The sequence below is a fragment of the Oncorhynchus keta genome, chromosome 28 (genome assembly GCF_023373465.1).
Source record: "Oncorhynchus keta strain PuntledgeMale-10-30-2019 chromosome 28, Oket_V2, whole genome shotgun sequence".
NCBI classification, from domain to species: domain Eukaryota; kingdom Metazoa; phylum Chordata; class Actinopteri; order Salmoniformes; family Salmonidae; genus Oncorhynchus; species Oncorhynchus keta.
This window is the reverse complement of record NC_068448.1, coordinates 72,878,040-72,892,108: the sequence shown is the minus strand read 5'-3', so window position 1 is coordinate 72,892,108 and position 14,069 is coordinate 72,878,040. Positions and strand designations below refer to the sequence as shown.

Genomic DNA, 14,069 nt, shown 5'->3' with positions numbered 1-14,069 from the left:
GGGAACACAGGGTAATAGGTTTCTGGAGAGATGGCAAAAATATTGTATATGTAACTGAAAATTGTGGACAATAAATGTGAACTAAAATAATAATTGTCATATTCAAGTAGATATAGCTTACCCAAAAGCAGTTTTGAATTTTTACATGAAGTGGGTAAACTCATTTTGTGAACAGAACAGGTGTTCCTGCCAGAACCCCCCCCCACCGGCGTGAACTCACACTCAATTCTTCATTGATGCGACTGCATGCTAGTTGAGATTTATGCTCTTCACTCCGTTGTCAGTTCAGCCTACATTTCACTGATCTTAGTAGCAGAAAGCAGGTTTTATTTGTGTCCTTCAAGGCAGCTGTCAGCTTTCATTATAATTGTTTTTATTGCGGTTTGATTGAGGGGGAGGCACTAGTAATGTCTGCAGTTTTCGGTTTGGCTATTTGTTTCAAGTGTATTAGTTTATAAATAAATCTCTTTGCCAAAATTTGTCATCTCTCCCATGTCTTATTCAACTAGTAGTTGTTCTGAAATGTTTCATGCTTGACAACATTTTACTACCTCCTCTGTGTTTAATATAACACACATACATTAAACATTCATCTTGGTTGCCTATCCTGACATGAAGTTTGTTCTATAGAAACAAATGACTCTGGTGTGTGCCACAGAAATTATTTGACTCTAGCCACAAAATTAAGGAAATTAGAAGGCGGGAGGGGAGGGGGGGGGGGGTTCGGCAAGGCCATTTTCCTGCCCAAATACTTTCTATGGTACACGCTACTGGTCAACATGAGCTACCAAAATGATTCTGAAGTGTGCCAGGCCTTGCAGTCCCAAGATAGAAGGGGGGGAGAATTTCTGCGGACAAGAATCCCCCCCCTTCTAATTTCCTTAATTTTGTCACGAGAGTCAAAGACTTTCTGTGGCACACATCAGAGTCAAATACTTTCTGTGGCACACATCAGAGTCAAATACTTTCTGTGGCACACATCAGAGTCAAAGACTTTCTGTGGCACACATCAGAGTCAAATACTTTCTGTGGCACACATCAGAGTCAAATACTTTCTGTGGCACACATCAGAGTCAAAGACTTTCTGTGGCACACATCAGAGTCAAATACTTTCTGTGGCACACATCAGAGTCAAAGACTTTCTGTGGCACACATCAGAGTCAAATACTTTCTGTGGCACACATCAGAGGCAAACACTTTCTGTGGCACACATCAGAGTCAAATACTTTCTGTGGCACACATCAGAGTCAAATACTTTCTGTGGCACACATCAGAGTCAAAGACTTTCTATAGAACAAACTTCATGTCAGCACAGGCAACCAAAATGAATAATTAATGTATGTGTGTTATATTAAACTGACAACGGAGTGAAGAGCAGAAATCTCAACTAGCAAGCAAGTCGCAGCAATGAAGAATTGAGTGCATGTGCATTCACGCGAAAGGGGGGGGGGGTTCTGGCAGGGGGAGATTTTCGTCACAACACCAGCACGGTCGGGAGGAGAAGCTTAGTTTCCCATAGTTCAAAGCGGTCAAACGAGTTGTTTTTGAGACAGGGGTGTCACCAGAGCTGTGTTGTATTCATTAGGTATGTCGTGGTTCATTTTAAAAGATGCATTATGATGCTTTACAACCTCAAAATATTTTTCAACAAAATTGACAATTATGATAAGAACCATGGCGATTTTTGTGACAAATAATTCCATAATCGTCAAAACAATATTGAGACAGAGCTTTATCAGTCTGTAATCTGTCTGTCTGACAGGGGCACAGTTATGTCTCCTGTCTGCACACAGTTACCTTACAGAGGATCAAATCCCCTCTGGTGTTACCTACTCATCCACATATGGGCAAACTGATTCATGGCTCACACCACCTCTGTCATTACAATAATAGTGAGTAATTTGTTTATCTAGACGGGACATCAGAGGAAACTCCCCGGCGGGGTCAACGAATGAAGCGGCGCTGCTTCCCTGCTGATCCGGCCGTGAGGAGAGATACTGTCAGCGGCGTGTGTTACCGGCATTCTTGAAGGGAGGGACAAAGACATCTCTCTCTCTCTCTCTCTCTCTCTCTCTCTCTCTCTCTCTCTCTCTCTCTCTCTCTCTCTCTCTCTCTCTCTCTCTCTCTTTTCTCTCTCTCTTTCTCTCTCTCTCTCTCTCTCTCTCTCTCTCTCTCTCTCTCTCTCTCTCTCTCTCTCTCTCTCTCTCTCTCTCTCTCTCTCTCTCTCTCTCTCTCTCTCTTACTCTCTCTCTCTCTCTTACTCTCTCTCTCTCTCTCTCTCTCTCTCTCTCTCTCTCTCTCTCTCTCTCTCTCTCTCTCTCTCTCTCTCTTACTCTCTCTCTCTCTCTCTCTCTCCCTTTCTCCCATCCCTACCCCAAAATGGAGGGGGGCCCTTTCAAAGGGCTGGAGGTGAATGATAATTGGACCAAAACAAAGGCCATAACCACAACTTCAGAATGTGTCAAATCTATAGTGGGAGCTTATTGAATTTTAATGTCACATAATTATGTTCAGAGACTGTACTGTTCAAGACTGTATCTACAGTTGCACTGGTAGCAAGATCATATTCATTATGCTTTTGTAGCTCATCCCAATCTATACAACATTTATTCCAGTACCATAGGAATATAACGTAACACAGACAAAATACCTATTCATGTTCTACAAACATAATAAACTGATTTATTTTATTTTATTTTATCCAAAGGCAATAATAACAGCAGGTTTGCATTTATTGGGATGACTCGTGTACTGGAGGCAGCTCTGCTGAGTGGTCACTAGCTGGCACAGCCACAAAGTCAAAAATCTGATTTTAACTCTAACCTTATAATCCTAACCACACTGATAACCCTGGAGCCTAGCATGCTAGCACATACCCATCGACTTCCAGTCATTGCGCTAATACTATTTAGCATTAGCTCACAAAACTACCTCTAACTTCCTTCATACTGGACTCAAAAGACATAAAAATGGTATCCACGAGTCAATCTGACTTTGGGGAAGTACATAAATGGCCTCCATGCCAATATCCCAAAGTATCCCTTTAAGACTAAAAAGCAAATTCATTGTTATCATGAATTTTTAAGATATTGCCAATTTTGACTTTGCAGCTGGCCCATCTAGCAGAAACTGTTCAGTTCTGCCCCCAGGGCAAGACTCATGACAATAAAGGTCAACCTGCATAATAACTCATTTGTGGATTTTCCTAATACATTAAATGCAAATTGGGAAATGTTGTGAATGTCCGAGATGACTGTCATCACTAGCAGTCCAAACGCATTCCAACACCTCAAATATATAAATAACAATAGATATTCACAAACCTGATAAAAAGGTTCAAGGTTCAAGGTTCAAGGTGTCATTAAGTCTGTTCCAAGTGTTCTTTCTGACCATTTGTATACAGGTTACAACTATCAAATGTACTCCTCTGTCATATCTCCCTATTCTCTGCTCTGTTGGTGTGAGCTATTAGTACCCTACTCCGTCATACCTAAGTGGATGAGAAACCCTGTCGGGATAGCTGTTGGACGCGTAGTTGCTGTATCGGTAAGTGTCAAAGTTCTCTGCCCTCTCGATTTTGGCTGGCAGGGTTTCCGGTTGGTACGACAGCGCCGATTTGATGACCCCGGAATCTTCTGTAATCTTTAGATCAGAGTAGGAGGAGGGCGAGGTGTCCTCGAGCAAGGAGCTGCAGTTGGGTAGGCCCTTAACGTCGTACATGTTATCGCCGTATTTGACCACGGACGGCTTGGGGCAGGGCTGGTAGGACACCTTGGTGGTGGTGGTGATGATGGTCTGCAGGGAGGCGGGCGTGGCTGGCACTGGGCCCGTCAGGGTCCTGCATGGATATTCACTGTTGTAGTAGTGGTGGTTGGCGTTGCCAGGGAGCTGCCCATATTCACCCCGCTCCCCGTATGTCCCCTTGCCCAGGATCTGCTTCCAGCCGTGATGCTTGCTGCTGGAAGTGTCGTAGCTGCTGCGGTCATGGCCCGAGAGGGTGCCGGTAGTGTGGGGTGTGGTGGTGCTGGTACCCAGGCCTAAGCTCACCTTGCTGGTCTCAGGGGCCTCTGCCTGGTGGCTACTGGGGTCCTTGTAGAGGGCTGTGTAGGAGCCAGAGCCTAAATAGCCCGGCACAGCAAAGTCGTAGCTACATGGAGGCCTGGGCATGTACAGACGGTGGTTGGCCGGCTTCTGGAGTGTGGAGGGAGCCTCACCCAGGGTGGCATGGGAGTCGTAGGCAAACTTGTAGGGCTCAGGATTCTGGAAGGGCGGGTAGTGCTGGGTCTTGTAGGGCTCAGGGTTCTGGAAGGGGAAGTTGGACTCAGCGATTATGCTGAAGCGGTCAGGGCCCTCCATGCAGGACAGCTGGTGCAGGTTGGGGAAAGGAGCACCCAGGTCATGGTATCTCCCAGTCTGAACAAGTAACGGTACACAACAGTACATATTTCAATGTCCTTGTAGGTGCACAGGGCTTATACAGAAAGCAAAGGCAACAGTGGCAAGACAAATTTTCCTACAGGAAAACATTTGAGAGGAACCATCCACCTCTGGCTAAGCAGGTAGACATAATTCAGAGTACATACAGTTGAAGTCTGAAGTTTACATACACCTTAGCCAAATACATTTAAACTCAGTTGTTCACAATTCTGACATTTAATCCTAGTAAAAGTTCCCTTTTCTTAGGTCAGTTTGGATCACCACTTTATTTAGTGGATATAGATACTTCTGTATCTTTAATAATTACTTGTGTCATATGCACAGTGTAGATGTCCTAACCGACTTGCCAAAACTATAGTTTGTTAACAAGAAATTTGTGGAGTGGTTGAAAAAGGAGTTTTAGTGACTCCAACCATAAGTGTATGTAAACTTCAGACTTCAACTGCATATGACCATGGAGGGTAAATGTTCTTACATCTGACTCTATCAGCCTCCTCTTCTGGGAGAAGTGTGGAGAGGACATTTTCCTCTTCACTGCACTTCTCCGGGCCTCCGTCTCAGACTTACTCTCCGGTCTGGCATGGTCATGGACTCCCTTGGCCTGCAATCACATCAACACATACTACGATTGTTACTTTCTTGAAATAATTTAGAAAATCTTTAGTCACGCACTTAGATTTTTTTTGCACCGAAGCTCGTAACCAAAAACAATGTGTTTCTTGTTTTCCACTTTATCGTGAATTCAAATTATTTCCCTTCAGATATTATTAATCAATCATCAAATTTATGAACCCACGCCAATTGCTAATTCATTGTCAATTTTTCTTTATACTGAAACCTTAACACTTTACCTGAAGGTTTGGTTATAAACCACTAAACATTTATAGCATGAAGTAAGTAGAAAACAGCTATTGTACATGGTCTTCGTAGGTAATAAATGTGTTTATATATGATGATCAACAAACAGGTTATTAATGGTTTATGAGGAAAGAAGAGCGTTAAATAAAGTGTTTCCAGAATCTCAGTTGAGAATATGAGCCCACAAACCTGGAAGAATATGACTTTTCCATCTATTCTCCAGAAGTTGGTGACAGGGTAGCCACTGTGTCCTCTACATGGCATCAGCTCCAGGGCAGAGTTACAGCTGGGGCACAGCTTCTCTGGAGAACAACCACCAGTACACACAACCACACAGTTTTAAACAAACACACAGTTTTAAACAAACACACAGTTTTAAACAACCACACAGTTTTAAACAAACACACAGTTTTAAACAAACACACAGTTTTAAACAAACACACAGTTTTAAACAAACACACAGTTTTAAACAACCACACAGTTTTAAACAAACACACAGTTTTAAACAACCACACAGTTTTAAACAAACACACCGTTTTAAACAAACACACAGTTTTAAACAAACACACAGTTTTAAACAAACACACAGTTTTAAACAAACACACAGTTTTAAACAAACACACAGTTTTAAACAACGACACAGTTTTAAACAAACACACAGTTTTAAACAAACACACAGTTTTAAACAAACACACAGTTTTAAACAACGACACAATTTTTAACAAGGCCATATTATTTGATTTTGTATTTGGCTTCCCTCTGGGCTGATAGTATAAATAATAAAAATAAATAATATAAATAATATAAAAGCAACCTTTTGTATTCAGGTATTGTACATTTATTTATTAACTATGATACTTTTCTGGATGTGAGAGGAAGATCATAGTGTGGGGAGTGGTCACAAGTGAAACAATTATTTAAGGAAATTAATACAAAAAATATATATAAAATAAACATTATTTTAAATAAAAATTTAAAAAATTCATTCAGACCAACAATATTGTTTAATTGAAGTTGTTTGACTAGGTGTCCTGTATATAAAGCTGTGTATTATGTTATTATGATCATTACGTTATTATGATCATTACAATCTAAGCACACTAAGAACCTAGTTGCTTTTTCAAAATACAACCAAGAATGTTTTCCATACATTTTGGCTGCTCCTGTGGTCTATCCTCGACTGTAGCCAACTTCGTTATTTTTTTAAAGTGAGGATATTATTATTATGATGAAGCACAGTGCCACATTTCCTATCGTGTGTCAAGGTGATGACTGAATGAAGGAGTCACAGGAAACCTACCAAGTGTTGAGACCAGATCAAAAGTTGAATATCTCGATCCAGAGTGGGGTTATATTCTCAAAAACAGTCTACATAGTCGACAGGCCCAGTAAGTAGGCTATCATTATGATTAATTTGATACAGCATCAACAGCTGTATTGTTCATGTTAAAAAGACGATGTTTTCATCATTTTCTCCCGATGGGACTCGTCGGCAAGTGTACACCATGCAATACAGATGTGCATAATGCATTTACTCACTTTGTTGTTTTTGTCGTGCTTTGTCGCAAATCGCCGGTCTGAGCTGGAGTTTGCTTCCATCAGCCAGCGTGCAGTTTCGACCGCATACTACGACACCCAGGCAGGACTTCTTGAGAATCTGACAGTTGTGGTTGTTGGTGTTCCGCATAGCCCATCCGCTCAGGTGGCGCTGTGCGTTCTTGTCCTCGCCATTGTAGATGTAACGCACATAACCATCCGTCCACTCCTGAAAAGCGTCATACTGCTTTGTGTCCTGTCAGAATTAGGGGGAAATATACATTCCTTACTTTATAGTTGCTTTCTAAATGGATAATAAGGCTACACACGAAAGGTACAGGCCAATGATTAGAATATGCCTGGCTTGCTGCAATACGTTTAGATTGTGGAGAGACCCGAAGATATGGTCACAAAGCGCAAATGAATATCTATCTGATAGCTGAGTTGTGAAAAGCATATTAGGCAAATCATGACAATCTGAGTGCAAACTCATTTATCCTGAACTTTGTATATCTTTAGGCTGCAAATTGAAACAATGATTTATTTAAATTCAACCTTGACATATTTAGATTTTTAATAGAGTGTCAAGTGATATATACTTTGGAGATGTAAATATCTCTCATTGAATAGCCTATAGTCTAAAGCATAGCGTAAACTGTCATATGAGAGATTTGGACATACCTGAGGCAGTTTTGGGTCGTTGATATCCCACGTTGTCTTCATACCGACGGAACAAACACAGTTGGGGTCATCAAACTGTTCCGAGGACTTTGCCATCTTGTAAGATTCTCTCAATTTGACGATTTTTGAACTTGACTCATAGCAGGATTCATCAATAGGCCTACAGCTAGCGTCCCCTAACCGCGCACATTGTATCTTTTATCTCAATCCAATGCTCCCTTTGCTTACTGAGTAGTGTTACGCAGCCACGGGAGTAGCAATGTGAATGACTACAGGTACGCTGTCTCGTCTATGTAAAGGAGGAGGAGGCAGGACTAGAAAATATGTCTAGCCTCAGCTCTGTTGAGGCTGAGCACTGTGCACTTTCAGTTCACCTGATCCGTGGCACTGACCTCCACTTATCCTACTGCGTGGCGGTTTCCCCGAGCATTCCTTCCAAGCACTGTGTATGTATGAAACACCAAATCCAATTAACTATGCTTTAACCTATATCTATCTATGTTGATCTTGAATACACTTACACGTCATGAAGTTACACAAGGCCGCTAACAAACGGTTCTTTATCCCTCGTAGTTCTTGTGTGGGTTTTACGCTTATTTTAATTGTTTCATTAGATTTTCTATTATTATTACTCTCTATATTTGTATTATTGTTATTATTATCATTAGTAGTAGTAGTAATAGTAGTATTATCACTGCATTGTTGGGAAAGAGCTCCCAAGGTAAGAATTTCACGGTTTGGTTTTTAACCTGTTTTATCCTGTGCAAGTGGCGAATAAACTTTGAATCTTGAAACTGGAAAACAATGGAAATAGGCCTATTTCGATTATGCTTGCAGTTCTGACAGGAAAAGTATATGTGTTGTAAATGTCAAACCTGTTGGTTAGGAATAACGATTAGCTCAATAAATCAGCAAACATTTATGTGAGTAATCTGAATGTGAAATAACCACATTCAACGGTTACACAAGTAGCCTACAGTGACAGGTGTCATGTGATCTATCTGAGATCATTAGGAGTTGTTGTATGTAAACCTTAAGCCGCACTGACGTGTAAACATCAAAACTACCGGGGCTGCACATTAACAACAAACAAAGCATCAGTCATGCGGCAATGTTAACGAATTTCATGTTTCAGCGGATAGATTTTCGTAGGCTACACCCATGTCTTTACGAATGTATCTTTTTGTTTTATTGTGGAATGTTGTTTTATTGTGGAATTTTGTTCTCTTTTCGTTTATTCGGGAATCTGATCAGGCATGGCCATAGTTTGGATTTTTTCCCGACAATATTTTACATTTGAAGCATGCCAGGGGTTTGCATGTTTCCATTAGCCAAATTGGCACTGTTAACGAGGCTGATCAAAACATAGGCTTACGTTACTGTATACGATTTTATGCAACAAAAAAACGATTATCATTTTCCCTCAAGTGAAATCTTAACATATTTGCTGTCCATTATTCCTTGAGTACATTCCCTTCTCACAGAAGGTCTAAGTGGTGTAATCATTAGGCTATCGCTTAACAGTTGTTGTTATATTTACCTACAAATGGCAAAGCACACGACACAATAATAAATCAATAGATTGTATCTGTCACTGTTTGTAGATCAAACAACCAAGCGTGCCATTTGTTATTGAAGGGCGTTATTAGCTATTACATTGTATAACCGTAAATAAGGCAGTTTCAGTTAAATTTATCATAACTGTGAAAGTTCCATTTTAATTTATCGAAATTATAATGTTACATCTTTAGATGTTTGTGTTTGCTATTATATGCAAATGATCGAATGCCTCCACACATAAAAAAAGCATTCATTTCCCCCCAAAAAATTATTGTCTTTAACAAATAGGAATAACAATGATTACAACATTATTTATTTATTTTGACTGATCATGGTCTTGTTAGGGCGTCTTTTCAAGCGGTTCACTAATTAGATTTACCTGTGGCAAAATTGTCTCTACAGCAACACTTGCACACTGCAAATTATGATCGTCATTTTTTTTTCATTTTTTAAACAATGAAAGCAAATTCTTTCTTTAATAATTATAGTAGCCGAAAAAACGGTTCATGATAGTATCGTAAAACATGGTAAATTATCAAAATATGTTTATATTATTAACCTATGGGTTTAATTAAACACGAAAAACACCTTCGTGAAAAGGACCCCATTGACGAGACCTGCAGTGTAAAGCAATAACTAGCCTACAGTATAGTCCTATGTATTGCATCTATATTTATCAAAACCATGTATATTTAACATTTTCTATCATTTCGAAATCATTTTTGGAGGAGTATTTCGTCAGTAATACTGTTGTAGCCATCACCGCATCACTTCTGAGGGAGAACGCCTCCCAAGTCGTTGGTTAACAGGTTTATTTTCTCACATCCACATATTCATTCAATTATAGTTAACCCTTTGTGGGTATGACATTCTTGCCAGAAGTAGCATAGCCTACTTTCAACAACCTTATAAAAGAATCTTGGTTCCACGAGAAATCTGTTGAACAGTTCTGTTAGAATTATTTTTTTTAAATTTTCTCTCCCACTATCTCCTTTTTGTGAATTGCAGGACCTTGATAGAAGTGTTCTACACCTGCAACACGTGCTTCTACAGCTGCATTGCTTGTTGTTCGGGGTTTTAGGCTGGGTTTCTGTACAGCACTTTGAGATATCAGCTGATGTACGAAGGGCTATATAAATACATTTGATTTGATTTGATTTGATTCAACAGCGTCACTCAGCTTTTGAGAGCGAGAGCCATTGATGATGCATGCCAGACGGATGAAGACTGCTTTACCCGCCTTCCCAGGAAAGGTCTCATTAGGTAATCTAACCCAGCAACATTTTTATTTTTTTTACCTAAAGAAATGTATTTAACATTCGTACATTTAGTCATCTATTGGGTTCTGTGTCTGTTTGGCTGTATGTTCTCCTGTGTGTTTGCTCATGTCCACGTGATGACGTGGTTTGAAAGGGCTGTAGACTTCATGAAAATTGAGGAATTACAACGGCATGAAGGACCTGCCAAGCCTTATTGAGGCGTCTATGATTGTTTTTCCTGATAAGCATGTGAGGTGTCATTTTGTACATACCCTATGTACAATCGTATGAAAAAGTTTGGGCACCCCTCTGAGGCTGCATAATAATTTACTCCGTCGTCACAGAAAATTATCACAGTGGCATGCCATTCATTTTCTAATAAAAGCTGAGTACTGGGGTATTGTCCAGACAAAGATTTTTAGTGTAGCAATATTAAGCTGTTTGAAATTAAATCAGATGTGAAAAATAGGCTATGCAAAAATGTGGGCATCCTTGTCATTCTGTTGATTTGAATACCTGTAACTACTTAGCACTGATGAATTGGAACACACAATTGGTTTGGTGAGCTCCTTAAGCCTTGAACTTCATAGACAAGTGCATCTCAATCATGGAAAAAAGTATTTATTAAGGTGGCCAATTGCAAGTTGTTGTTCTCTTTGACTCTCCTCTGAAGAGTGGCAACATGGGGGCCTCAAAACAACTCTCAAATGACCTGAAAACAAAGATTGTTCAACATTATGGTTTAGAGGAAGGCTACAAAAAGCTATTGGAGAGATTTAAGCTGTCAGTGTCCACTGTGAGGAACATAGACCACCTCCAAAGACCTACAACATCATCTTGCTGCAGATGGTGTTACTGTGCATCGTTCAACAATTCAGCACACTTTGCACAAGGAGAAGCTGTATAGGGAGAGTGATGCAGAAGAAGCCTTTCCTGCACACACGCCACAAACAGAGTCGCTTGAGGTATGCAAACGCACATTTGGACAAGCCCGCTTCATTTTGGAATAAGATGCTGTGGACTGATGAAACAAAGAGTGAGTTATTTGGTCATAACAATGGACGTTATGCATGGTGGCAAAAGAACACAACGTTCCAAGAAAAACACTTGCTACCCACAGTAAAATTTGGTGGGGGTTCCATCATGCTGTGGGGCTGTGTGGCCAGTGCCGGTACTGGGAATCTTGTTAAAGTTGAGGGTCGCATGGATTCCACTCAACATCAGCAGATTCTTGGGAATAATGTTGAAGAATCAGTCACAAAGTTGAAGTTACGCCGGGGCTGTATATTTCAACAAGACAACGACCCAAAACACTGCTCAAAATCTACCTGGGCATTTATGCAGAGGAACAAGTACAATGTTCTGGAATGGCCATCCCAGTCCCCAGACCTGAATATCATTGGGAATCTGTGGGATGATTTGAAGTGGGCTGTCCATGCTCGGCAACCATCAAACCTAACTGAACTGGAGATGTTTTGTAAGGGGGAATGGTCCAAAATACCTTCATCCAGAATCCAGACACTCATTAGAGGCTATGGGAAGCGTCTAGAGGCTGTTATTTTAGAAAAAGGAGGCTCTACTAAATATTGATGTGATTTTTCTATTGGGTTGCCCAAATTTATGCACTAATTTATGTCTAATTTTGTTTTGATGCATATTGCACATTTTCTGTTAATCCAATAAACCTAATTTCACTACTGAAATATTATTGTGTCAATCAGTTATTTGATAGATCAAAATGAAATTGCTGATCCAAACACCCAATTATTTATAAATGGATATCATGGAAATTGTCAGGGGTGCCCAAACTTTTTCATACGACTGTATATATCATATTTTCTGTAACTACTACATTTGCCCATCTCATTGATATCACTCTCTCTCCCTCACTCCCTCTCTACTGCACCTGCTGTCTCGACCTCTGAATGCTTGGCCATGAAAAAAAGCCAACTGACATTTACTCCTGAGGTGCTGCCCTGTTGCACCCTCTACAACCACTGTGATTATTATTTGACCCTGCTGGTTATCTCTGAATGTTTGAACATCTTGAAGAACGATCTGGCCTTAATGGCGATGTACTCTTGTAATATACAGCCAGAAGAGGACTGGTCCCTGTCTCGGTTTCTTCTAAGTTCCTGCCTTTCTAGGGAGTTTTTCCTAGCCACCGTGCTTCTACATCTGCATTGCTTGCTGTTTGGGGTTTTAAGCTGAGTTTCTGTATTAACACTTTGTGACATCGGCTGTAAAAAGGACATTTGAATGAATTTGATTGGTTTTGGAAATGGGTCACTGTAATTCAGGGTTTCCTAAACTCGGTCCTTGGGACCCCAAGGGGTGTACATTTGGTTGTTACTCTAGCACTACACAGCTGATTCAAATAATCAACTCATCATCAAGCTTTGATCATTTGAATCAGCTTTTATAGTGTTGGGGCCTAAAACCAAAATGTGCACCCCTTGGGGTCCAGAGGACTGAGTTTGGGAAAAGCTGCTGTAATTATATCTACTGCCACGCACGTCCTGGTCATAAGTGTGGTTATTCCAACAGTTTCCAACTTCATCTTTTTTTATTGTTACTGTTTGACCTGACGAAGATCCGGGTCGGATTGAAACGTTGTCAATAAAGTGGTTAACTGGGAGCTTAAACAGTGTGCGGGCCTTCCTGTTCTTCACAAGCGTGTGAGGTTCCAGCCTACCTCCTGTACCAGCCTGTGTGTCTGAATATTCAATCAACCCCTATCCCCTACTCCCTAGGCACTCATGTACATCTGAAAATGTTGGATATGTTTAAGCAATATATCAATTACTTCACCTTGCCTTATGATAGGCTGGATGGTCTGTTTACCGAAGTGCTTACCTAATGTCATTTCAGATCTGAGGCAGGGCTCTTCCAACCCTGTTCCTGGAGAGCTACCGTCCCCTAGGTTTTTGCTACAGGAGGGTAGCTCTCCAAGAACAGGGTTGGAAGAGCCCTGGTCTAGCAACCTGGTCCCAAAGCATTTCTTATTTTTCTGCACGTAAATCCAAGAGACTCCATTTAGTAAGACATGTTTTGTATGGTATGTATTAATTTGTGTATGTCCATCACCCATTTCATATATGTTACAAATTACAATTTGTATTATATGTTTCGAATTTGCAAAACATACAATATGTTACATATTTGTGAACGTACAATATGTTACAAATTTGTTAAAGTATAATATGTTACAAATTACAAAAACGTATGATATGTTACCAATTCTAGCTAAGTGGCTAGGTTGCTAACGTTAGCTAGCTGGCTAACGTTTGCTAGGCTAGGGGTTAGGGTTAAGATTAGGGTTAAATTTAGGAGTTAGGTTAAATGGTTAAGGTTAGAGTTAGGGTTAGGAGAAGGGTTAGCTAAAAGGGTTGAGGTTAGGGTTAGAGGAAGGGTTAGCTAACATGCTAAGTATTTGCAAAGTAGCTAAAAAGAGGTAAGTAATTTAATGTTGCTAAAATGCTAAGGTTGTCCATGATGAGATTCTAACTCGCAACGTTGGGTTGCCAGACAGTCGCGTTATACCCCCACCCATCCAGCCCATTCAACCACCCTGCTTTCCATTTGTCTTAAGTAACCATATATCTTATGTAACCATACCAAACATAACATATCATACTAATTTGAGCGTCCCGGATTTACAGTTACTATGTTACGTCTAGTGTATGAGACCAGGCTGGGTCTAGGGCAGGGATGTGAAACTTTGATGGGGGTGGGGGC

At 40.5% G+C, this 14,069-nt stretch overlaps 1 protein-coding gene and 1 long non-coding RNA gene across 2 annotated transcripts; one reads left to right on the top strand and one right to left on the bottom strand.

Moving 5' to 3' along the window:
* Positions 1 to 2,454: 2,454 nt before the first annotated feature.
* On the bottom strand, positions 2,455 to 7,767 carry LOC118361779 (chorion-specific transcription factor GCMb-like). The gene is made up of 5 exons (XM_035741996.2): positions 7,513 to 7,767; positions 6,835 to 7,087; positions 5,485 to 5,597; positions 4,913 to 5,038; positions 2,455 to 4,413 (listed from the first exon to the last, which is right to left on the bottom strand). The coding sequence occupies exons 1-5, from the start codon at positions 7,606 to 7,608 to the stop codon at positions 3,469 to 3,471; spliced, it is 1,533 nt and encodes a 510-aa protein (XP_035597889.1). The 5' UTR covers positions 7,609 to 7,767; the 3' UTR covers positions 2,455 to 3,468.
* Positions 7,768 to 7,859: 92 nt separating this feature from the next.
* Positions 7,860 to 12,961, top strand: LOC118361780 (uncharacterized). Its single transcript, XR_004821061.2, has 3 exons — positions 7,860 to 7,958; positions 10,243 to 10,335; positions 12,278 to 12,961. It is a non-coding gene; the product is annotated as an uncharacterized LOC118361780 (long non-coding RNA).
* The last annotated feature ends 1,108 nt before the right edge of the window (positions 12,962 to 14,069 follow it).

Bases quoted from the DNA above. Each gene is read 5' to 3' on its own strand.
- LOC118361779 (XM_035741996.2), bottom strand. From the start codon at position 7,608: ATGGCAAAGTCCTCGGAACAGTTTGATGACCCCAACTGTGTTTGTTCC. The intron at 5,598-6,834 runs GTGAGTAAATGC...GTTGTTCTCCAG, and splicing joins AGCACGACAAAAACAACAAA to AGAAGCTGTGCCCCAGCTGT. The intron at 5,039-5,484 runs GTTTGTGGGCTC...ATGTGATTGCAG, and splicing joins GAAAAGTCATATTCTTCCAG to GCCAAGGGAGTCCATGACCA.